The sequence below is a fragment of the Arachis stenosperma genome, chromosome 6 (assembly GCF_014773155.1).
Source record: "Arachis stenosperma cultivar V10309 chromosome 6, arast.V10309.gnm1.PFL2, whole genome shotgun sequence".
In the NCBI taxonomy this organism is placed as follows: Eukaryota; Viridiplantae; Streptophyta; class Magnoliopsida; order Fabales; family Fabaceae; genus Arachis; species Arachis stenosperma.
The window spans coordinates 128,473,231-128,498,247 of NC_080382.1; the positions used below are offsets into that span (position 1 = coordinate 128,473,231).

General features: G+C 29.7%; 2 protein-coding genes across 2 annotated transcripts; both read right to left on the bottom strand.

Annotated features, from left to right (window-relative positions):
- Positions 1–5,553: 5,553 nt before the first annotated feature.
- On the bottom strand, positions 5,554–13,991 carry LOC130932437 (triacylglycerol lipase 2-like). Its single transcript, XM_057861762.1, has 10 exons — positions 13,839–13,991; positions 12,146–12,194; positions 11,416–11,483; positions 9,401–9,541; positions 8,806–8,916; positions 7,636–7,779; positions 7,043–7,083; positions 6,599–6,678; positions 5,972–6,067; positions 5,554–5,876 (listed from the first exon to the last, which is right to left on the bottom strand). Exons 1-10 carry the CDS (start codon positions 13,989–13,991, stop codon positions 5,554–5,556), a joined length of 1,206 nt encoding a protein of 401 aa, XP_057717745.1.
- A 7,375-nt stretch (positions 13,992–21,366) lies between these two features.
- On the bottom strand, positions 21,367–24,594 carry LOC130934595 (probable inactive ATP-dependent zinc metalloprotease FTSHI 4, chloroplastic). The gene is made up of 9 exons (XM_057864152.1): positions 24,528–24,594; positions 24,251–24,441; positions 23,757–23,845; positions 23,561–23,687; positions 22,508–22,639; positions 22,157–22,331; positions 22,032–22,102; positions 21,821–21,919; positions 21,367–21,372 (listed from the first exon to the last, which is right to left on the bottom strand). The coding sequence occupies exons 1-9, from the start codon at positions 24,592–24,594 to the stop codon at positions 21,367–21,369; spliced, it is 957 nt and encodes a 318-aa protein (XP_057720135.1).
- Positions 24,595–25,017: the final 423 nt, after the last annotated feature.

The window sequence follows — 25,017 nt, forward strand, 5'->3', positions numbered from 1 at the left end:
TCTTATCTTATCTTATTGGCTAAGAAAAAGAAAGTATTTGAATTTGAACATTAGTTAGAGATTTGGGATCTGCTGGCCAATTTGGGCCGTGATGAGGGCGTGGACCCAGGAAATTGGGTCGTTATTTTGCCGTTTGGGAGATCCAGAGATCGGGTCCAGAATAGTTGAGCGGGAGAGTATGCGTGCTTAGTCTCACCGCTGACTGAGTTTGTTTTTTCATGGCTTCGAAGGTCATGGACCTCGTGTAGGGGGGCGGAATGCTACACCATGCCCTTTTGACCAAGATCGGGAGTCCGTGGGTGTTCAGAATGCTTGGCCATTCCTTCAATTGTTCGTTGCATTTTTCGATGGTGGGGTCTGTCGATTGCATTTTTCGATGTGTCTTAATGACGCTTAATGGGAGGAGAGAGGTTTGATTTTTTTCCTTTTCGCCCTTTGTTCCTCCGTATTTTCATTCGAAACATTGGAGGGTTTCTATTTCTAGTAACTGCTTCCCTCTGTTTTCTTTGTTCTATATTTCCTTTCACCTATAATTGCTCCATTCGGTTTCTTCCATTTCCTCTATTGTCTCTCATTTTTCCTCATTCAAAAACACTCTCTGCTGCGTTTCTGGGTGGCTGCTGGGTTTGCATTTCTTCTACACTTGTGTTTCTTTGTCATCTCCAAAAACAGGTTGGTGCTTTTTATCTTGGTAGTTTGTACGTTGTATTTATCTCCGATTTCTATGGTGATCGGGAGCATTATCAAACCATCCAGTTTGATGAAGTTATCTCCGAGGCCGGTTATCTCGTTGAGATTATTCTGTAAATTTTTGTTTTAGAACCCTAACTTATTGGATGCCTCTCTAAAGAGGATGTTGGAGTCGGTTCCGGTGTGTATTAGGATGCGTTTCACCATCCCTGTTCCCATATTTGCTGGTATGACGAAGGGAGGATCTTCCTTCGATGTTCCCGTTTGGTAGTCTTCCGGGTGAAAGGTTATGATCGGTGGGTCAGGAACTTTTACCGGGGAGACTGCTAGTATTTGGAGGTCTTTTTTTAGTATGGATTTTGATTTTTTTAGACATATTTTTCCATGATAACATTGACCATTATTGTCGGGTCTTCATCCCCACTATCTTGAGAAATGATTTGTATCGTCCAAGGGTTTTGCCCTTTATGTATTGATGATTTTTCTCTCTCACCCGTCGGGGTTCCCTAATGATGTTGGCAAACTCAGGGAGTTTTCCATCTCTAATAGCCTGCTAAAGGGCGTCCTTGAGGTCGAAACAATCCTGGGTTCTATGCCCATATCCTCTGTGGTAGTCACAGTATAGGCTTTTGTTGTCCCCGTGCATTCCTTCAGTTGCTTGGGTTTCGGAAGGATACCCCTTTCTGTGATTTGCTGGTATATCTATGTGAGCGAGACGGGTAGGGGGTGTAGTTTGAAAATTTTCCCACCCATGGTGGTCGATTATGGGTTGGGAGTCTGAATTGTTCTTTGTTGGGTTCTTTGGGAGGGGGATTGGTTTAGGGTGTCGTGTTGCTGTGGTGTCGTTTATTGGCGGCCATGACTTGGCTTACCTCCTCGTCATTTATGTACTCACATGCCATGCTTTGAATTTCATGCATTGACCGGACGAGTTTCATCGTGAGGTCCTTCCAGAAGTCTTCATTCATCAAACCGTTAGTCAGGCACAGGCTGGCCACCGAGTCTATTAGACCGTCGATGGTTAGGCACTCATTGTTGAATCTGTCTAAGTACTTTCTCATGGACTCTTCCAAGCGTTGTATAACACCTAGTAGGCTGATCGAGTGCTTTACTTTGGCTATATGTGTGGTGAATTATGCCAAAAACTTTTGGGAGATGCCACCAGAGTTTGATATCAAATCATTCAGGAGAATGTTAAACTACTTAATAGCCGGGCCGACTAGGGTTACCGGGAAGGCCTGGCATCAAATGACGCCGACTGCTCCTTCCAGGTTCATCTTGGCCTCAAAGACCGTTATGTGTTCTTGGGGGTCTTTGGTGCCGTCGTACTTCATGATTCTCTCAATTGGAATCTCGGGTTCGACTACGTTTTCTACATCTGACTTTTCAAGTTGTTTCTATTCATATTGATGATGTGAGCGTTAAGAAGCTCTGTGAAAAAGAAGTCCAATTGGTTAAGGTAGCTTGGAGTCGATCAGAAATTGAGGAGCATACTTGAGAGTTGGAAGCTAATATGAGGAAGGACTACCCGCAATTATTCACATGTAACTAAATGTTGAGGACAAAATTTTAAAGTAGGTGGATAGGATATAAAATCCAGTCAAATCATAATTATCTAAGTAATTAAATTAAATATGAGAAAAAAAAGGTTGAAAAAATTAGCAATTGTAATTTGAAAATTTAACAATGATATTTGGACTTAGAGGATTTTTTCGAGTCAGAAAACATAGTTTTCTGCATAAGAACGCGCATTGAAAAATTGACCGGCAGTACCAACTTAAATATATCTGGTATTGTAGCTGAAAAAAATTAATTATGAGTGAGAAGGGTTAAAAAATTAGGGTTTATTATTTGAGAAAATAAGAATATTTAAAATGTAAATTAAAATGCTAATCATAAAGATTTTGCCGTAAAATTTGGCCAAATGGGACATATAAGTGAATCAGGCTCAAGTTGGGACCAAACCCAACATATATAAGCTATTAACTAAGGCCATTTCAGTAATTTCAACCCATTGAGAGAGAGCGCAGCTGAGATGAGAAGAGAGGGAGGAAGAGTGAAACCTTAACCCTTGATTCTTCAAATATATTGGTAAGAATTTCGAATTCTCTTTGCCCATTTTTGCAGTACATGTTAAATTCGAATTTGAGCTTTAGGTATTGAGAAATCTTGTAATTTTGATGGTTTAGGGGTACTCTAGAACGAGTTCTAGTTGGGTTTCATCCCAATTTTCTCGCGTACGCGAAGGTGATCCGCGTACGCGAGTTTTAAAAATTTACACTATACGTACACGAAAATGTGCATGCATACGCGACCACTCTTATTTTACTGAAAAATAAATTTTTAAGGTTTCAACCATTCCTCAAGCCTTCTAAACCTTTATAAACCCCAATAAGAGTCTTGATCCGGTGTAATTAAGGATAGAATAGTTATAAACGAGAAACTAATGAGATGTGTTGTGAATTGAAAAGAGATGAACAAATTGTAAAGTGATGTATAATGAGAAAGAATGTGATGATGAATGATAATTGATTATGATGATGAAGGATAATAATGAATGAGTTTAAGTATTAAGGAGGATGAATTGAAATGAGATTGAAGGTGAAATTGAAAATGAAATTGAAAATAAAATAAACTTTGATTTGAAATATACCTGCATGAAAAGTGCAGTGGAGTGATTCCACTTGCCACAGTAGAGTGATTTCACTTGCTCCTGGATATGATTGTTAATGCGTTGGAGTGATTCTACTTGTCGCAGTAGAGTGATTCTACTTGTCTATGAAAATGATTTAATTGCAGTAGAGTGATTCCATTTGCCAAATATACCTGTCTGGGTAGATGCAGTGGAGTGATTTCACTTGCTCCGGACATGTCGGGTTTGACTGCATAACTAACAGATGATATCATCGGTCATAGGAGAGGCATACATCATTTGCATTGTTTGAATTGTTTGGGCTTGTTATTCTTTTTTGGCTTGATTAATTGTGCATATTAAATGTCTATGTGCTAAATGCTTTACATGAATTCTACTTGTGTATTATTTGTCTACTTTGTTTGTATTTGAATACCTGAGAGGTCCCTCATGCTGGCATTAGTTGACGCTGAGGGCTGATTCTATTCTGTTTGGAAAGTTGTGAAAAGATGAAAAATATTGAATTAGATTTAGAATCACATATGATAGTTGTCTAAATATAGACTAGTGAGAACCTAGGATGGATACGATGATGTATGGAGTTTAAGATTGCTTAGTGAGTTTCTGTTGCCTTATGCAATATCTATTTGGAATTTTTACTGTACTAGAAACCCATGGGTCGGAAGTTCTCATTCTGTATATATATCTCTTATTTTTTAGATGCAGGTCCTAGTGCTCAGTAGTGAGCTGTGATTCATTTGGGAGATAACAAAATTTATTGGAATCTTGTTTTACATTTTGTTTAGAATCTCTCCTTACTTATTTTGAAAAACTTATATGTATGTATATATTTTTTTTAGAACTTGTCTATAGAGGCCTTGATGTATATTTTGGAAGATATAGGAAATAATGTTGTCAACTGATTTTTATTGCTGTAACCCTAGCCGACCTAAACTCCGCAGGTCATGACTGGTGGCTATTATATATATGTATATATATATATATATATATATATATATATATACCTTGTTTTTATCCTATTCTTCTTTAATGTTTTATTTTATTTTCGTTTTTTGAACACGCCTTATTCTTTTTCATCGATACGCAAGTGTTTCCGTTCGCGATTTTTGTTTTACTTCTTTTTAGGCTTCTTGTTTAATAATTCCTTTGAAAAATATATATGTATTATAAATTCACCTTGAGTCATACCATCTTATTATCATTGACTTATGACTCAAGTATAAAGATTTGAATGTTAGGGTATTACAATGCTGCTGGAATCTTAACGGTTCTCACAGACAGCGCCAATGTACAGAATTGTACCAATCGGATGCGAGATGGAACTTCCTTGGTTGATGATAGGTCATGCATCAATTGGTCGTCCGACAGGATGACGAAGCTGAATTCAGGGAACGTGAAGATAATACCTACAAAGATATTTTGACACCCAAATCAGAGAGTTAGAGAGATAAAAGATGAATGTTTAGGGTTAAATGATAATACTTGGAAAGAGTAGTTAAGCTCCTTTTTATAAAAGGTGTAATATCTTATCTGTTAGAGAGATTTCGTCATCCCCAAATTTAGCGAGTTTGTTAGAATTTAGGGCTCGCTTTAAATGGACCGATTAATTGAGGGTCATGAGATCCGGAAGGTCGGATCCGTAACAAATTTATTTTACACAATTACAAAGAGAGCATTAGAACAAGAGTTGAGTTTTTTTTTTTTTTGTCTGATTTCAAAGTTATAGTGATATTAGATTAAGCTGCGTATGTTATACTCTTTAGGTGTGGCTCTCTTCTGGACTCTTTGCTAGTGCAAATATTTATGCATAAGGATTTTTACACAATTAATTGATTTAGAAAGAAATATATGAGACAAAAATCTTTTAAAAAAATAAACAAATAAACTATGCTAATTTGAATTTGATGGTCGCAAGACATTTGAAACTTATGTTAGTCTAATTGAAAAAATTAACATGGTTCACAACATAATATATTAAAATAACTTTAAAAAAATAGGGTGTTGTTATTTTAAAATTTAATATTTAATATGAAAAATCTAAAATATATATTCACATAATATGACACACACCATCATGTATCATTTTGCACCAATCATTATTATTGCGTAATACAAATTTAATCATTAGATAACTTATATTCAAATCGGTGATGATATATTAATATATAGGCTAATAGCCTAGTACATGGCATGTTTTCTCCTCAAGTTAATTAATTAAATCTGTTGAAAAATGAAATGACAGCATTGTACACTATGTCTTTGGCATTGACCCCCATAATGAAATCAACATGAGCATAGTCTTTGATGAACTGAACACTAAGCTTATCAACATCATGAAACTTTAGAGAATCAAGTAAAGTTTGCACATCAAGAACATCAGAAAGAGCATCTCGACCACCATAGCTGAGAAATAGAGGTAGGTCATGAGGGATATTAGATAGGTTGTAAATTGGAGGGGATGCTTTTCCATAGATCCTAATATTTTGGTCTCGTATCCCATAATTAAACTTTGCCACAACCCCACTTCTAACAACTGCAAAAAATAGTTCACAAATATTTAATCATTTTTAGATTAAAATTCACAAATTATTTATGGCAGTATGTAATTACTAATGAACTACTACGTACTCTGGGCAAAGTGTATCAAATTCTTTGTTGATGTTGACTGAGGTTCATTCTTCAAGAATAGACTAACAGCTGAAGAATTGAGGCAACAATTATTACCTGAAAAAAAAAAAAATTGGGTGTAGATAGTTATTAAAATGTTATGTCTATCAATTCAAATTCATTACCATGCATTTGTGTATATTTAATTATTTATATTTATCGTTTTATATATTTTTTTCTAACAAAATAATAATTATCCAACAAAACTAATGAATATTTTATTATATAATAATTAGACTCGTTATATTCCAATAATCAAGTCTTTTAACACCATATAATCAAATTTTTTATGAATATAAAAAATTAGTTATTTCTGTTTTTTTATATTTTTATTGTGACTTTATCATAAATATAAATCTAATTTGATTGTATTATTTCTGAAGTTTTGTAATAAGTGTAAATCAAATTACTTATTTATAAAACTGAATTAAAAAAGTAATTATATGATTGTTTTACATTTAATATATATTTATATACAAATAACTCAATTTTAGTGACAATATAATATAATTATTTTTTTTAATTATTTCTATTCTATATCCAGTGGTTGAAATCAAATTATCAATAGAGTATGGTCAAGGTCAAAACCGGTTATAGCAGTGAACAAGTCGGAACAATCAACTCCAGGCTGGGCGCAAAGTTGGTTGAGAAAGGATTGAAAAGGTATCCTATTAAAAATTTTAAAAATTAAAAATTAAAAGTTAAAAATTAAAAAAATGCATTATACAACACACATAAAAGTTTAAAAAATATATATCTTAAAAGAAAATAAAAAATAATTTAAAAATTACTTTATTTTTTATTTTTTAATTACCTTGTACTTTATTTTGTGTTATTTAATTACTGTTGAAAAAATTAAATAATATAAACATAATAAATGTATAATTAAATTAAATTAAATAATGTTAGATTATTATGTCTTTAATGTAATGAAAAATAAATAAATTATATTACATGCATGAAACGTGATAGAGTTGAAGTATATATATACATAACCAGACGGCTATTTTTGTTTTGTTCTTAACTTCTTACCCTCTTGTACTGAATTCCGCTATCCCCAATGTTTTTATGAGCTATTGGGCAAAAGAGTGAAAGACAAAAACAAGGTCATTTTATCATGTGTACAATGTTATATAAATTAAATATAAAATTCACAAAATTAAACAGGAAAACAAAATTTCTTTTATGCCCTTTACAATAGGTAGTTATATGTCATAAAAAATAAAAATACTAGAAAATCATCAAAATTTATTATTTTTTAATTATTAATTAATTATTAATATTTAAAAATATAGAATAAAATATATTATTAAATTATTATACTAAAAAAATTAAAAAAATTGAATTAATAGTTAAGTAATGACAAAAAATAATAAATTTTAATAATTTTTAAATTTTTTATAAAGAAAATTATATTATGGTACATATTACTATAAATAAAATTTAGTATATATCTGTAAATTAATGCATTATACTGTTTATTTGAATATATTAGTAAAACAAAAGAAGAAACAATTTTTTATGATAGTAAATAAAAGATAAATAAGGGAGATGTTGATGAGTATTGAGAATGAATAATTAATTGTTATATGGTGTATGAATATTAAGTTGGTTGTATTAGTTACCTGATCAAGAAATAACCTAGCTGCAACATTTAATAGTTCAGTGGTCATATGACTCAAATAGGCTACTGGGCTCAATAATGCTGCTGATTTCAGTTTATTCACCCATTTCCCTTCCGAGAAGGAAGTCAAAGCTATCAATGTTCCCTGCCAAACATGCTCTTTAATTTCTAGTCTCAGATCAATTCAATAATCTTGATTTTGAATTTCCCAGATAATACTATTGTTATTCTATGTGATTATTTATTCTCATCATGATATCCATGGCTGTTGTAATAATTTGTAAGTTTGTTTCAATTTAATAATTTGTGTCATTTTCACAATTCCAAGTATAATGTGGTAAGTTTTAAAGGTAATAACTTTTTTGAGTTTAGTCATTTTTTTGAACTTTTGACTTATGAAAAGTATTAATACTAATGTCTGGTATAATTTTTAAAATCAAATTGTAATTTTCTAAGAAGCTATTTAGAAATTTATAGAAAGAAAAAAAATGACTTCTCTCATAATACTACTATTTCTTTTTATATTTTTATAAAATAAACACTTTTAAAATTAAAAACTTAAATACAAAATAACTTATTTATAAACTACTTTTAATATAGTCATTTATTGTTTAAATTATTTTTTTAAAATGAGCTTAATTAAGCTGTTTATCAGCCAAAGTCACTAGTAAATTAGTAATAAATAGAGTTATTTTGGTAAAAAAAAAATTGTAATTATAGATTTTAATGAATGTGTAAAACTGTAAATAGCCACAATGATAAATGTAATTAATTAAACCGTATTCTAAATATATTGTTCAAAAATTAAAAAATTTAATACACATTTAATATATTAAAATTTAAAGTCTATACATTTTCAATATTTTATTCATAATATCAATAAAAAGTGCCACATTAAGAATACAAAAAATATAAAAAAAATAATTTTAAATATTCGAATTTTTTTAATAAATTTATTTTTAATTGCTATTTCTAAAATATTTAAATTTAAAATAAAAATAACTTCAAATAATTAACTGATATTAATAAAAAAAGTAACCCTATTACTTTCCAAAATAGGTAACATAACTAAATTCAAAGTTGAAAGAGTTTAAATCAAATAAAAAAAATTAATTATTATTAAATTTATAATTTTTATAAAATATATATTTTACTATTATATTATAAGTACCTGTGAATGGCCGATGTAATGAATCTTTTGTCCTGTTTGGTTGGACACATACTCCACAACAGCAGGTACATCATAGCTACCCAGTTCATCCCACGACCAATTCCAGTACGCCTGTGTTGTTATTCAGAAAATTATTTAAAGTATATTTTCTATTTTTTAAAATTTTATGAGTGATTTAAATAATATAGTTTAAAGATAAGAAATAAAAAGGGAAGAGAAAGAAGAAAGTAAACCGGAGTAGAAGGGTCCAATGAGATATGGCGGCGGCTGAATCTGGTGCCTCTGGTGTTAGAAATCCAAACATCGAAGCCGTTATCAGCTAATATCAATGGCAGGTTTTGTTCTGGACCGTTCAAAAGCCATGTCATTCCGTCCTGCACCCACGTATACATATATACTTTAGAGTGAATACTCTATTTCACTTTGGTAATTACTTCAAAAGGATTGAGGCTTTTAAAAAAAATATCAAATTTGACTCTTGATATTTTTTGGATTGATTAGTCTATATGTTAAAAAAAATAATATTAGTTTAAAGATAAGAGACAGTAGTATCCAAGTTAAGAAATAAAAAGGGGAGAGAAAGAAGAAAGTAAACCGGAGTAGAAGGGTCCAATGAGATATGGCGGCGGCTGAATCTGGTGCCTCTGGTGTTAGAAATCCAAACATCGAAGCCGTTATCAGCTAATATCAATGGCAGGTTTTGTTCTGGACCGTTCAAAAGCCATGTCATTCCGTCCTGCACCCACGTATACATATGCTTTATTATTTATTTATGAATCTTTTTAGAGAATTAATGGATTATTTATATAACGTGTATAATAGATTATTTATTTGGTCTAATATAAATTAAAAATAAATATTTAAGATAAAATATTACTAATTTCTCAAACATAATACATTCATACTATCGAAAATAACCATCCGAATACCAAAGATAATAAACATCTGATATTCTACTGAATCGAACATCCTTAAATTTCTATTGTATACATTGTATCGATACTCTCTATAAACTCCCTATACTTCCTCTTATTTATTTATTTCTTAAATTCCATTATTTCAATGCGCAAATAACATAATAACTGGCAATTGAGACGGTGCACAATGTGCATGCATTATTATTTTTTTTAGTAAAAGAAATAATAAAAAATTTATTATAAATAATCTAAAATTATTTTATGTAATATTTATTAATTATCAGTCGAATAATTATATAATTCAGATGTAATAAATATGTATTACAAATATTATGAATATTATATTATATAAAATAATTTTAAATATAATAGATGTTGTGTGTAACATAATCAATTGAAAGTAAAAGTCCACTATATATATGCATGGGACTAAAATATAGATAATTTAATATATTAAATTATTATTTAATAAATTTTAATTATTAATTTTATATAAAAATAATTGTATATGAATTTTTACTAGAAATTATAGAATACATTAAACAGGATAAATTATTTAAATAAACTAACTGAATATAAAAATTATTAAATTATCCTAAATAAAAAAATAATATTTTTATCCTCTCATTTTTTATATAAATCATGGGTTTACTATTAATTTTAAAAAATTATATAAAACTATGATAATTATTACAATTCATGCATTCATATTCTGCAGTGTCTAAATTCTTCCTCTAGAGTCAGTAGCAAATTATAAGGAACAAAAAAAATTAAATACAACAAGAACAAAATTAAAAAATAATAAAAATTAAGCAAATTCAACTAATAATATAAATGCAAAATTTTTATATTTTAGATACGTATTTTTAAAAATTTTAACATTTAAAATTCTTATTAACTAAATTTTATCATTTCTATGATAAAAATGGCCATTTGTCTACGCATCTATGTACTATGAGTAATATTAGGGAGTTAATCTTTCTCAGATAAGATTAGTCAATTTTTTTAAAATTATTTTATTTATTTTAAATTTTAGACTTTAAATTATAAAATTTTAATTTTAAATTTTAAATTATAAACTCCAAATTTTAAATTATTAAAATAACTTAACTTAAAAAGAATAATATTAATCAATTAAAAATTAATTTTCTATTTTCTATAATTTTTTCATATATTAGATAGAAGTAACTCAAGAAGTTGTGGTTCAACCTCGTTATTACTGCATAACGCCAACTGGTAATTTTAGTAAAAATCTGAAATTCAGTTTTCTGAATATATAGAAATATAGAATATTATAAGTTTCATCCAATTATGCACATTTGACCTTAGCTCGTATGTGTGAGATTATATATATACTTTCCAATAATAATTTGAACACGTATATCTTAATAAGTTCATATTATGTGAAATTAGTTATCGCGCTAATAACCAGCATTTTCCACAAAAACTAATATACATTATTTAGGTAATTAAACTTCACTTTAAAATAACTAATAATAATCTCACTAACACATTTATAATGACACACCTATAATTAAACTCTAGCAAATACAATGCAGTATGATGTCAATTATATATTTTGCTAATAAAAAAATTTATGTGAATTGACACCTTATATATGCATCATATGCAAATAAAGAGTTGTAATAGTTCAAGAATAATATATAGTAGGGTGTTTATTGTGTGCACTTACCACTAATAATCCATGCTGAATTATCACTGGCTGCTTCTTATTATTATTATTCCCATTGCCATTTCTACCTTCCAGGGACGGACATAAGGGGGGCGAGTGGCGGCCTCGGCTCCCCCAACTTTTTTTAATAGTAATAAGTTATTATGTATAATTTAATTTTTTTTAAAAAATTATTTATTATTTTGTCTAGTATAAATAAAAGTTCAGTAGTCTAATTTAAATATTAATAATTTTTAATATCTACAAAGTAAGTAACAATATTAAAGAAATCTGAAAAAGATATTATTACTAATATTTTTTAATTAAATAAAAATTTTCAAATCTCATAAAGTGAATTCTTTTTCTTGGCCGTCTTTTTTTATTCATTTGGTGTTCATTTTCTCTGTTTCAACTGCTACAATTAAGAGATCTTTTTCAACTATGAATATTGTGAAAAATAACTTAGAAACAAAATAAAAGATGAATTTCTTGCTAATTGTCTTTTAGTTATATTGAAAAGAAAATTACTAAAAAATTTGATACAAATTCTATTATTGGTGAATTTTATGATACAAAGATTCGACCACTTCGTTAATAAAAAATATACACATATTTTTTTACTTTAAAATATATTCTCTGTCGGTATATTTTTATAATACATCTTATATTATATAATTTTTTTACATAATTTTTAATATTATATGTGTTTTTGGCCCCCCCATAATATTATTTCTGGATCCGTCCCTGCTACCTTCTGGGATTCTTTGGACGCTAAGAATGTACCCATCTGCAGTTGTAACCTGAGAAAAAAAAAAGATATAATCCAATTAACGTTTACCAAATATAGTAGTTTCTTTCAAGTTAATAAATAATCTCTATGTCTCCCACAATTTTACCATAACCATCACAATTCACAAATATACACTACAAAACGTTAAAATTAACGGAATTTTCCTCCTTAAAAATATGTGGTAAAAAAACTTAACTTTAAAACACATGATCAAAGAACTAACCCTAAAAATATATAGTCAAAGAGTTTCTTACGAAAAAATATCTATTAATTTTAGGAAAATATATTTTATTAATTTTAATATTTTTAACATAAAAATAATTTAATTATAAAATTAAAAATAATGTAAAATTTCAATTAAAAAATATATAAATTTAATTATAAATTGATAAAATTATAAAAACTAATAAAATAATTAAATTTTTAAAATAATAACATATTATTTTTAACAAAAATTAAAGACTAATTTGTTATTTCTTAAAAAGAATTGTAGATGATTTAAAAGAAATATGAGATTGATTTTTTTTTTTGAAAAATAAATTTATTGAAGAATTTAATCTTAATACATTGTCAGCATAAATTAATTTTATATATGCATTCAATTGTATAATACCACGTTAAAAAAATATTATTTTTTATATTAACTACATAAATAATTATTTAAAAAATAAATATTATTGAATAATTAAATAAAATATTTTATATTATCAGTATATTAAAATTAAATTTTTTATTTAGTATAAAAATTATTAAAAGATAAATCAAAATTTAAAACAAATGCAAGAAAAAAACACTATAATAGGACATGTCATCAAGTCATGCATTGCATATTTGCATGTTACCCTAGGAAGGACAATGACATCATGGGTAAGGACAAAGAAATTTTAGACTGCACAAATGTTATTTGGTTTATTATGGCTGCCAAAATTTAAGCATAAATTGATGAAAGCTGATTCGATTTATTTGTTTTTACTATTTTAACATAAATTGATTCAATACAATTCGATTTACATGTGAATGGTGGAATCGAATTTACTAGATACGATTTACATGATTTAGATCAAAGATCAGACATACATGTATTGAAATTAGAAATAGGATATCTATATAAAATTTTTCTACTATCATTTTATTAATGTAATTTATCCTAAATTTGTTTATTTTGAAACAATAATTTTATATATATTAATAAGTTATATATTATAAATTTGAATAAAATTAAAATTAATTATAAGAATTTGACTTTGATAATGTCTGAAATTTGGTTTCCTACATTTTTAACTAAATTGACTTTTATGTAGGCGAATTCCTATGTTTGACAATGGTTGAATAATGTTGCCGCTTATAAAAAAGAAAAAGTTTAGGGCCAGCAATTTTATTGCATTTTGATCAGCATGTAACCAGCAGAGAAAGGTGAGTCATTGGATGAAATTTCACACCAATCTCACATCATCAAATTATCATTGATGGCTAGTTGATAGTTACCAATCACAAATGTTGCTGCCCCTAGCATTGTTCTATAAAAAATATCACCTAAAATCTAGGGCAACATTTTCAATTATATATCTAAGCTGTCGTAATGTGCTATCATATAATAAGCAACGTTTTTATGCACATGTCTTTATTTTCTTAAGGCCTCTGTTGTGGTTCTTACTTGAAGTTCCTGGCACTTGTAACCATGAACAACAACAGAAGTGGCACATATGCCATCACCTAAGGAGCCACGGCTAGAGCCCTGTGCTCCTGAATGAACCACAGAAGATGAAAAGAAAAATAAAAGGCACAGGGTAATAGCCAAGAGAGACATAATAATAAAGGTTTATTATTTTATGCTTATGAAGGTATGGGGGATAATTGAGTAGTAGAGAGAGAGAAGGGGGAGGGGGTGTGAAATAATGGAAGAGAAATTAGGAGGACAAAGGAATGGGAAAACAGACTTGGTTTCTGATTCTCATGTGTTTTCCTCTCTTTATAGGGTTTTTTTAGGGTCTAAAAGGATATGGTTTTCTCTTTTCTTTGGGCGTTTTGGGAAGTCATTGAGGGGTCCACTAATATTTGGAACTTCTTCCTTAGGGCTATTGGTAACTCACAATGACTTAATTAGATTAGAGTTTAATAGATCAAAACTGTCAAACAATTAATGATTTTAAACTAAAATAATACTCCTTCTGTTTTAAATGAAGGGAAAATCTATGAAGTGAGTAGTTTTATTAAAATCTGACTAGCATTTAACGAACAAAAAAATAAATAATTTTATATTATTAGATATAATTTTATATTATTAAAAATATTAATGATAATTAATTGATGGTTATAAATTATAAAATTTGCTAGTCTTCTAACACTCCTCTTAAATTAATTGTCTCTTCTGTTTTAAATTAGTATTGATTTAAATAATATTTTTTGATGGTTAACTACTAAATCGATATTCGACAATTTAAATGTTAACAAAAATTTTTTAAAAAATATTATTGACAATACAGTTTTTAAATAATTTAAAAATATAATAAAAAATTCAATAAATATTATATTTTTTATAAATAATAAAAAAACTTTTATATTTAGTAAACAACTTATTTATTAATTATATCTAAATTTCTGTAGTAATATTTAAATAAATATTTAAAAGATACAAAAAAATTTTGGAACAAACTTTTTTTCTAGATTTTTCTCTTTATTTTTTAAAAAAAATATGTGGTCATTCACAGTAAAAAATTTCACTTGATAAAAAATTATCAAATTTTAAGAATAAAAAAATTTATTTTTTTAATAATGATTGTAAAAATTTGCATCAAAATTTGATTGTTCAAATCGTTTTTAAATATATATTTAATATTTATTCTTTTTGTCATATTTTTAAATCTTTTAGAGAGAGTTAAGTATTAAAGTGGTTTCTGAACAAAATTGTACTCAATACTCAAAGTGATCCCTCAAATTTATATTTATTTAATTTTATCTTCAAAGTTACATTTCAAGACTAGTAATAATCTTTCAACCAGTTTTCACCCAATATTGATCATCAAAAAGTTGAGGTGCATGGCATGCCACGTTGATGCTGACATGGCAAAGTAAACTTTTTTTTTTGCAATGTGATTTCTATCTCCAATTTAAAACCTTAATCCTCAATTTATGTTTATTACCAATTGCTCTAATTAACAAGCAAAACAAAGTTATTAGTATACTTTACCATGATTATATATATTGTTTTGTTTTTGAATTGGAAGAGAAGACTCTTGTATATACTGTAGTGACCCTCAGTTTTAAAAATATAAATATAAATAAGTTATAATTTATTTTATAAAATTAGAATTCTTTATTTTTAGAAAAAAATTATTTTATTATCAATAATTAAATTAATTTTATAACTATTTGAATTCAATCAAATTCATATTCTTATATATAAATATTTTATGATAAAATATTTTATATAATTAAAACTATAATTCCAGTAATTTATAAATAATGAAACTTATATGTATATTTTAATTTGAATAATTGATATTTTAATTATTTAAAAATAGAGTTTAGATCATAATATTATTATCGAGTTTGATACTTAATTATATGAATAAATATCGATACTCTTTGGTGAACTTAGCTTTGCTTATATTTCACCAAATATCTTTTATCCTTAAATTACTAATATCATTTATATTAATAACTCATATACTTTCAGCTTTATATATATTATTGCTATAATTGTATTATTATTATTACTATTACGTTTATTATTATTATTACAATATAATTATCATTACTATTGTTAGTATTATTATTATTACTAATCATAAAGCATGGAAATAAAAGGCGGCTTCAATTATGGATTACGTTGCATATATATTATTACATTAATCATATTATTATTATTATTATTATTATTATTATTATTATTAGGCATGTACGCAAGGCGGCAGCCATTTAGCTAATGGAAAGCCTTTCTATACGTATACATATATGTAATAAATAGTTATGAGAATTGTTAGCTTTATTATATCATTAGCTAGCTTTATATATAATAGTATCATATGAAAGAATAAGTAACATTTACTTTATTACCATTATTATATTTATGCCGCCATACATATAATATATACATACAGAAAACGAAGGAATGAGAGACGAGAGAGAAGAGTGACCGAGAGAGAGAAGCGTAAGAACGTAAGCCTCCTCTAACCTTTTGGTTTCGATTTCTTACAATCCGTAACTCCAATCAAAAATCTAATCCGGTAAGAGTATTCGTAACCTTCTCCTCTACATGTTGGCACCATTTTTGATTAGTGGAAGTTGACAGTGACGTAACTCCTCTTTCCTTTGGGTTTGGCTAACGGGAGTTTTAGGAGGCATAGACGATTCTGGACATTTTCTTCTTCGATAGCTCAGTCAAAAAGCTTCTCCGGAGCTTTGAATATTTTGATTCCGTACGAAGGTATGGTTTTGATTTCTCGTAGTTAATATTTAATGTCACGTGAAAACTTAGGCTAGAAGACCTTAAGATAGGGATGAACTGAGTGAATAATTGATGGTTTGTGTATATGGTATAAAATGTGAGGTTTAGCTGTTGTCAATAATTTGCTGTTGAAGTTGGTCGGTTTGGAAAAAGATTTAATATTGGTATTTGTTTGATTATGAAATAATTTGTTACTGGAAATGATTTGAGTGACTGAGAGGTGTTTGGTTTGATAGTTGGGACCCTTGAAGGGTGGCAGAAATTTGAGTCTTAGAGGAGATAATGCCAAAATTTCTTTAAGAATTGGAGTTTGATTTGAGGTGGTATTTTAAAAAGAAAGAGATTATTATGTGGTTTGTGTATTTGAGACTATTTGTTGACCCTCTGTCGCAAGATGTGACCGAGCACTTTAACTCCTCGGATTCCCCCATGGGCATGCATATAAATATGAATATTGAATATTATTGAGCTTGGAGTTTAACTCCATGGAATACTATATTATTGAGCTTGGAGTTTAACTCCATGGAATACTATACTATTGAGCTTGGAGTGTGACTCCATGGAATATTATATTTGAGCTTGGAGTTTGACTCCATGGAATATTATTGAGCTTGGGGATGCACGCACAGAGGGACTGTCCAATGGTTAACTACCAGGACTTGCCGGGTTGGCCATATAACCGACAGATGAGACTCATCAGCCATAGGACAGGCATACATCATATGCATTTGTTTGTTTGCTTGAGTGTGCATTGTTTTGGTTTGCTTAACTGTTTAATTCTGCTTATCCGCTACTTGTTCTACATGCTGTAAATGCTTCTCTATCTGTGTTTTCCTTGCTTGAACTAAATGTGTATGTTTTCTGAGATATCCCTCTTGACGAAGGTGTGAGGAGAGAGAGTTGTTCCACCAGTGATTCGGAGGATTGGAGGCGACAGAAAGTGAAGTATTAAGTTAAAGTTAGATTCGGAACTAGAATACGTTAGATAACTTACCTAACTTTTGGTTTAGTTTATTTTATTTAAGAATGATTTTGAGTGTCGGAGTTATAGGAATGCCTCTGGCTTTCCCGAGACCTTTTATATTAACTATGCGGGCACCTTTACCATACTGAGAACCTCCGGTTCTCATCCCATACTATGTTGTTGTTTTTCAGATGCAGGTCGAGAGACACCTCGTTGAGCGTCTGGATATCCTCCTTTCAAGCAAAAAACTACCTTTTTGACTGTCATATCTTGATTTTGGGCTATGTATACATGTTTATAGAATCTCCACATGTACATTTTGTGTTTTGTCCCTCCTAGAGGTCGACTTGGGATACAGGGGTTTATTTTGTGGTTTGAGTTTTATTTTGGGTTGTATATATATATAATCATATACTCTGGCCGGCCTTAGCTTCGTAGGTCGAGTCTGGAGCTTGCTATCTAAGTTTTAGAACCCTGATATGTATATATGTTTTCAGCTCCCTTTTGATTTTTTTCTGTCCGTTTTACAAATATCTATGCGAGTGTGACACGATTTCATGAATCGTTTTTGATTAGCTTATCTTTCAAGGCTCCTAGATATGACTTCATCCAACTATATCTATGTACATATTCTTTTCTTTTAGAGGTCGTAATACCTTGCTACCTCTGCTTTACGACTTAAGCGTAAGACTCTGTGTGGTAGGGTGTTACATATACAATCAATGAGTATGTATATATATATAAAATAGCTCAAGTATATTTATAATTTGCTAGAGTAGTGAAGAATGTCGTTGTCATGCATGCACAAATACAGCTTTATTTTGGCAACTATGTATTCACTTTCAATTTTGAAATTTTCTATGACATGATTGATTATCATGAAAAAAATGAACAAAGGTATCAAATGGGGCACTATTTGACTTTGACCACTATCACTGCATATATATCTTGCAGGTTTTTTTTTCATTCACTACATTGCATTATGTAATAATGATGAAACCTTTTTGTTTCCATTAATGACTTTTTATTAGAAAAAATTTTGCAAAATATTACGTATCCAATCAGGGAGATAGTAAAATAATTTTACTTGTAAATAAAAAATAAAATAAATAAAAAATGTCTCCAAAAGTCACTATAAAAAAACACTATTATTTATATCATGTTTTTAAACTATGGCAAAAAATAAAAAAAAATACAGTAATAATTTTTTGTCACTTTTTTGAACTACTGTCATACTTTTAAAAGAATCACATCTGTAAATATAGTAGTTGCTTTATTACCACACTTTTAATAAATTATCGTCACATCTTAAAAGCATGAGATATATATTTACCACCATTAATAGTTTGTGATGCCTTAATTAAAAGGCCTAATTATTTTTCAATATGTTGTTTGTATTGTTTATGTTGAGTTTGAAAAAATAATACCAATAATTTAATGATGATTAAATATTATAATATTGGGCTAAAAATTTAAAGTTGTGTGAATAATCTGTTTTGGTTAAATATGCATGCCAAATTCAAAAGAAATTACAACAAGCAAAGTCCTAAAATGAACCATGATGACTAAAAGCATCAATGAATTCAACTCATACCATTCATTGATGGCTCAAAGAATAGTTGCAAAATACTATCCAAGATGAAGAGAAGCAACTCATTCTTCCATGAAACATAGCAAAGTGACTGAACTTATTTTTTCTCTTTTTTTTTAACCCACGTGAATTAGTTCTAAAATCGAACAAGAATAGAAAGTTCTGATTAGGGCTCAAATCAAAGAGAAAAAAAGTGATTACCAAAATAAAAAAAAAATAAAAGGAAAAGAAGACGAAAGTCAAAGACTAGGGTACAAAAACAAAGATCAAATCCTGAATTAGAAAATCATTTCTTTTTTTGTGCTTCATTGTTGCTTGTTGAAAATGCTTTCCTCCTATACACACCGAACGAAAAATTTGAAGAAAATTGAGATTATGAAGCTTTGCTACAAATCAAGGGTCAAGAACTAAACTTGGAGCCAAAGTATTGATGAATGACTTAGATACTTGAAGAAATTTAAAAAAAAGGAAGAAAGAGAAGCAACTAAATAGGAATGCATGTTAAATTTAATCACTTGCTGTCCCATCTCTTCTCTGCGCTGCTGCTGGTGTGTTATTTGGAGAAGAAGAAGTCAAAGTTGTTAAAACCGAGTTTCAAGTTTTGGAAGCTTAACTCCTCTATTAAAGGGACAAACGGCCGGAGATTGAAACAAAGAGTGAACACACAAGTTTGGGTCTTCATAACTTACAAGCTAACCCCTGTTCTCCTTCATGAGTTTATATTAAATTTTATACTCTTCAGTGTTCATCTTTCTTTATTTTTTTCAATGAAAAAAGGCATTAAGTGAGGAATTAGTAAAAGCATTGAGAGAAAAGCCAAAAAATTATATCAAAAGTCTTTTGTATGTTCTTCTGCTTTACTTCGATATGAGACAAAATAAAAGTGTCTCCTGTATTTTCTATTTCTCAGAAGTTACAACTATCCAAAAGTTAAGAGTTGTTCTATTTCTAAATGCATCGTGAAGAGATAAAATAAAATTGTTTCCTGAAATTTCAACTTGACAAATTTAACAACAACTAAATTTTTATTTCATTCAAAAGCAAGAGCAAAAAAATTCAAAGAAGAGGCATAGATTTAACCCCCTTCTCTGTGCCATTTACAAATCTTCCATTTAAAGACAGATAGTACTTGAGATTTACGATGCCATAAATATCACAACTAGAAAATTACTTAATACTGACAGATTTACAAATAGATTTTGTCTTTATTACAGATGGACGATGAAATTAGCGACGGATTTTGTCCCTTTGTAAAAGTCTCATCGGAAATTATTTACCGATAGATTTTTTCTGTCGGTAATTTACCGACAGATTTTTACCAGTTACCGATAGATTTTTCCTCGGTAAATTCTCCCCTCCATTTTCCTAGAACGTCAAACTTTTCAACGGATTTTCCATCGGTAATTAGAGACAGATTTTTTGACAAATTCTCCGTCAGTAATTAGCAATAGATTTTTTGACGGATTTTTTGTCGGTAATTGAAGCCTTGGAAAACCATTCCAAACTCTGAATACAGAAAGAAAATCTGTCTATAAATCCGTCATTAAGGTAAAATAATTTTTTTTTAGATTTTTTCATTGCAAAATAAACCTATTTTTATACAACATAAATATAAATTTAATAAATACAAATTTTTATATAATTTGTATTCGAATATTGTAATATTTCAAAAAATAAACAAATTCATTGTATTATCAAACTAAAAGAAAAGTACTATAAACAAGTAAGTCAATATAATTCAAAACATAAACAAAGTATATTGATACATCAACTATAATAATAAGTAACAACCATACATCAACAAAGTGTATTGATACATCAACTATAATTCAAAACAAATACCACTGGAAAAAAAAAAAAAGAAAACCTGTAAAATCTGTACTGTAGCATACACTAAAGGTGTATAAAACAATCTGCTCTTGTAGTTAACCATTATCAGAATTAGCCTAAATATAAACATAAACCTAATCTAGAATTAAACTAAATATAGAGAGTATAATCCCCAAGCAACATTGGTTTACAAGGAAATATATGACCAGTTGAGCACAGACTAGACATTAGTTGTTTAATTTTTTTTAAGATCCATTCAACGTTCTCTCTTTCTCCTGGCAGCTTGTTCTGCTAAGACTTCTGGGTTTCTTCTGCGTGCCACAATAATATTTAGAGGAGTGGAGGAGTGATTACCACTGCAGAAAGCATAGAAAAACAAATATAAATAACCACGTAAACCAAACAATTTTCAATTAAAAATCATAATCCATTTGCAGGAGATAAACATATTATTAAAAATCATAATTTATTGTTCCTTGTTTATCAATATTTAATTCTTCTACATGATAAGTTTTGGCCGTGTATCATGAACATTAAGCAGGGTGGTTTATAGCATTGTTAATTTGTTATTTTAATGTTTGGTGAAATGAGTATTCCAATAACTTAATAAAAAAATATTCTATCCACACTCAGCTTCTTTATATATGAACATTAACTTTTTCTCTTTATCCTTCATGATTTAACGAGTGAATATATATTACACAAAAATTCTTGTTATTTCATACAAGTCAATATAGGAATTCTTGCAATGTTAATAGATTAATTTAAGAGCAAAAGGTGGTGTGGTTCAGGATAATAACATACAAGAACAGCAACTGCCGCTTCTCTGTATGCCAGTTTAAGCTTCAATTCTTTAGGAATTTTAGCATTATCCTCTTGCCATGTTCCAAAAGTTCCTTTTTGCTACAAATTCACAAGATCCACAATAAGATATGAAGTGCAAGCAGAAAATATTATACACATCAGAAGAAATAATATTATTGTCCTGCCAAAATGATGCAGAGAAACCACCAACCCTCTTTAATGCCTCAAATAGCTCTTCTCGCCCAATGTAATCCAAATGCCTCTGAGCGAAAGAATTTATTCCTAGCATGCACCTAGTTTACACACGAAAAAAGATGGATAAAGACAATGAAATACTTCTCGAAGCAAGGTTCATTATGCATAAATTGTCGGAGGAGGAAATCATCTTCAAAATGGCAAATCTTCCATCTTTTGATGGCAAACCAACTCGAATGATCTTGTCAAAATGACCCTTCCTCAACAAAGCGGGATCAAGAATATCTAATCTATTTGTAGCACCTATCACAAGCATCTAAAATTTAGGTTTAGAATATCAAATAACATCATTATAACCTAGAAGCCAATTAAACGCATACCTGTGCTGTAGAAACTTTGAATTCATCCAACTCGGTAAGTATCTGAAGTAAGCATCTCTCTCTCTCTCTCTTGTAATCATAAAAAAAAATATAAAAGTTGTTTGAATCTTACTCCACCAATGTCAAGTCCTCCACGCTTGCTACCAATAGCATCTATCTCATTAATAAATATGATAGAAGGTGGAAATGATCTTGCACTAGCAAAAAGATCCTTAACACGTAATGCAGCAACCTCTACAAACATCTGAGAGAAGAGCAAATTAAATATTTTTAACTTTAAAGATGAAGAAAATTTTTATGCATTGAATATTCCACATTTTATGGGTATAAGTTTCATTCATTTACAAAATGGAGCATATGATCTAGGTACAATCACAACCAGCACACTCTAATCAATGTCAAACTTGTACGAACATTTAGATTAAAACATTTGCATCCTCTAAAGATGCATGTTTCATCATTGGCCCTTTAATAATGATATACTAATACATTGAAATGACTCAAAGGTAAATGAGCCAATTTTTGTTAAGATTTCACTTTGAATGATAATTTTGATGTATCATTATCGAAAGACCAAACTGATATGCCTGTATCTTAGGAAAACCAAATGAGTGCTTAATTTAAATTTTATCTGCATCCTCATTCTCCTAAAGAATTAAATTATTTTTAAATTTAAAAGTTGAATAGAAATTATATTCTAAAGTTCTACTTGCTACTTTCTATTCAATGCGGGTGAATATCTTTGGAGAACAGAAATCACCTCTACAAAATCTGTGCCATTTGCCGCAAAAAAAGGCAACCCTGCTTCCCCAGTGATGGCTTTAGCCAGTAGAGTTTTATCCGTTCCTGGAGGCCCATGGAAAAGCACACCTTTTGGACAATAAACTCCTTTGTCTTGAAACTCCTCATCATTCTTTAAAATTCATACAATCTCTTGCAAGTCCCTCTTTATATATTCCTGGCCAGCAAAATCATCAAAAGTGACACCAGTTCTTTCTTCTACAGATATAAATTTAGCCTTGGGCGAAAAATATAATAATATAACAGTTTTACTAATTAATATACAAATCAAAGTGGTAAATAAACTTAGATTCTAAAACCCTGGAAATAGAATTCTGTAGCCATTACATAAAAGAAAACATGAAACAACTTTCATAGTTTAAACATTTGCAGAAAAGTGAAGGTTAGCGACGTTCTCAACATAGCCTAGAAAAGCCATGTTGGGAATCAATGGATGGATGGTTTCGCTGTACAAAGGCATAACACCAGAAGCAGAAGGGTAATCCAACAAGCTTCAAAATGGCACCAACAAATAATTTAAAAGCAAGTATACCAGAAGCAAGCATGTAATTGTAGCTTACAAACTTGTTATCTTTATAACTGGAAGACTTGCAGTAGTCCCCTTTGCCGAAGCATTCTTCAGATAGTGTGATTCATCTACAATCATAAACTGAATAAAGAAAGGGGTTCACTGTTACGAGCATGATTTATTAGTAAAAGATGAAGTACTTTATCAAATTTCATGGGTTTTCACCATAATTGTTGGGAATAAGGAGTATGACCACAATCCAATCAATCATGTGTCAAATAATTTGTTATTGTTATTATATTAAAATGTTAATATAATAAGGTCCTTGATTAAATTTAGAGATTTATCATTGTGATAGTGATCATAATATTGAGAGATAAATCTTTTATAATTTAATCTAAATTGTTCTTGGTCATAGGATTATTAAAAAAAGACATTAATAATCTGGAAAGACCAATATATATATAATGGTCTTCATTGGATGAAGATTAATAGATCTCATTTATTAAATTATATATATATAAATGGTGCATATAGAGATATGACCATTGAACCACTACAAGAGACGCGGGACTTAGCAACCGAAGATTGTCGGTTGTTGTCCCAAACCGCTGCAGCTTCATTGAATTGATGCGGTTCCTGGTGCGTAATTAAGCCCCGCTCCAATTGTTCTGACCTGAGTCGGTTTTGGGCATTCACCGCATCAAATAACCCTGGGAAAAAGGGGTTTTGTTTCCCTAAGATACCCAAAGAAAAACTTAGTAACCATAACACTTCAGTCTTTGGCGCGAAAACCCCAGCAGCGCAAAGGTGAGTCAAGCACTGGTCTCCTTCTCCGCCGTCGTGGCTCTTCCCTCTGTCAATTCCAGCTTGCACGTCCGCTTCATCATTCTTCCCGGTCACCAGTCTCCTCCCTCAGCCATGTAGCTCCCGTGCGCGAAGGTAAAGTGGAAGGGGTCCGAGTCTAAAAGTGAAAGGTGAAAATAGCTCATCGTTTTCCATTTCTATCAGACAACTCCAAAACACACAAACTGAAAAGTGAAAGGTGAAAATAGCATAGCACAACCCCCAACCCCTTTCCCTTTCCTTCTCTCCCCTCCATCCTTCGTGTTAGTCCAAAAAATTAATTAGGGATTCATTGATAGAACACAATCAAGTATCAACCAAAGCCACAGCACACACACTCTCTAGTCTCTTCCTCTCCAAATTCTTGTTCTCTTGCCCCAAATACTACTTTAGGTTTTTAGTGAAGAGAAATAGCAAACAGGGAAGGGAGTGACTGCGGCGACGGATAAAGGGCGCGTGCTCGGCTG

Excerpts from the sequence above, each read along its gene's own strand:
- LOC130934595 (XM_057864152.1), bottom strand. The coding sequence starts at position 24,594 with ATGATGAAGCGGACGTGCAAGCTGGAATTGACAGAGGGAAGAGCCACG. Across the intron at positions 24,442-24,527 it reads GACGGCGGAGAAGGAGACCA|GGAAACAAAACCCCTTTTTC; the intron begins GTGCTTGACTCA and ends TGGGTATCTTAG. Across the intron at positions 22,103-22,156 it reads AATGAACCTTGCTTCGAGAA|GAATAAATTCTTTCGCTCAG; the intron begins GTATTTCATTGT and ends GGTGCATGCTAG.
- LOC130932437 (XM_057861762.1), bottom strand. The coding sequence starts at position 13,991 with ATGTCTCTCTTGGCTATTACCCTGTGCCTTTTATTTTTCTTTTCATCT. Across the intron at positions 11,484-12,145 it reads CGTCCAAAGAATCCCAGAAG|GTAGAAATGGCAATGGGAAT; the intron begins GTAGCAGGGACG and ends CGTCCCTGGAAG. Across the intron at positions 9,542-11,415 it reads TTCAGCATGGATTATTAGTG|GACGGAATGACATGGCTTTT; the intron begins GTAAGTGCACAC and ends ACGTGGGTGCAG.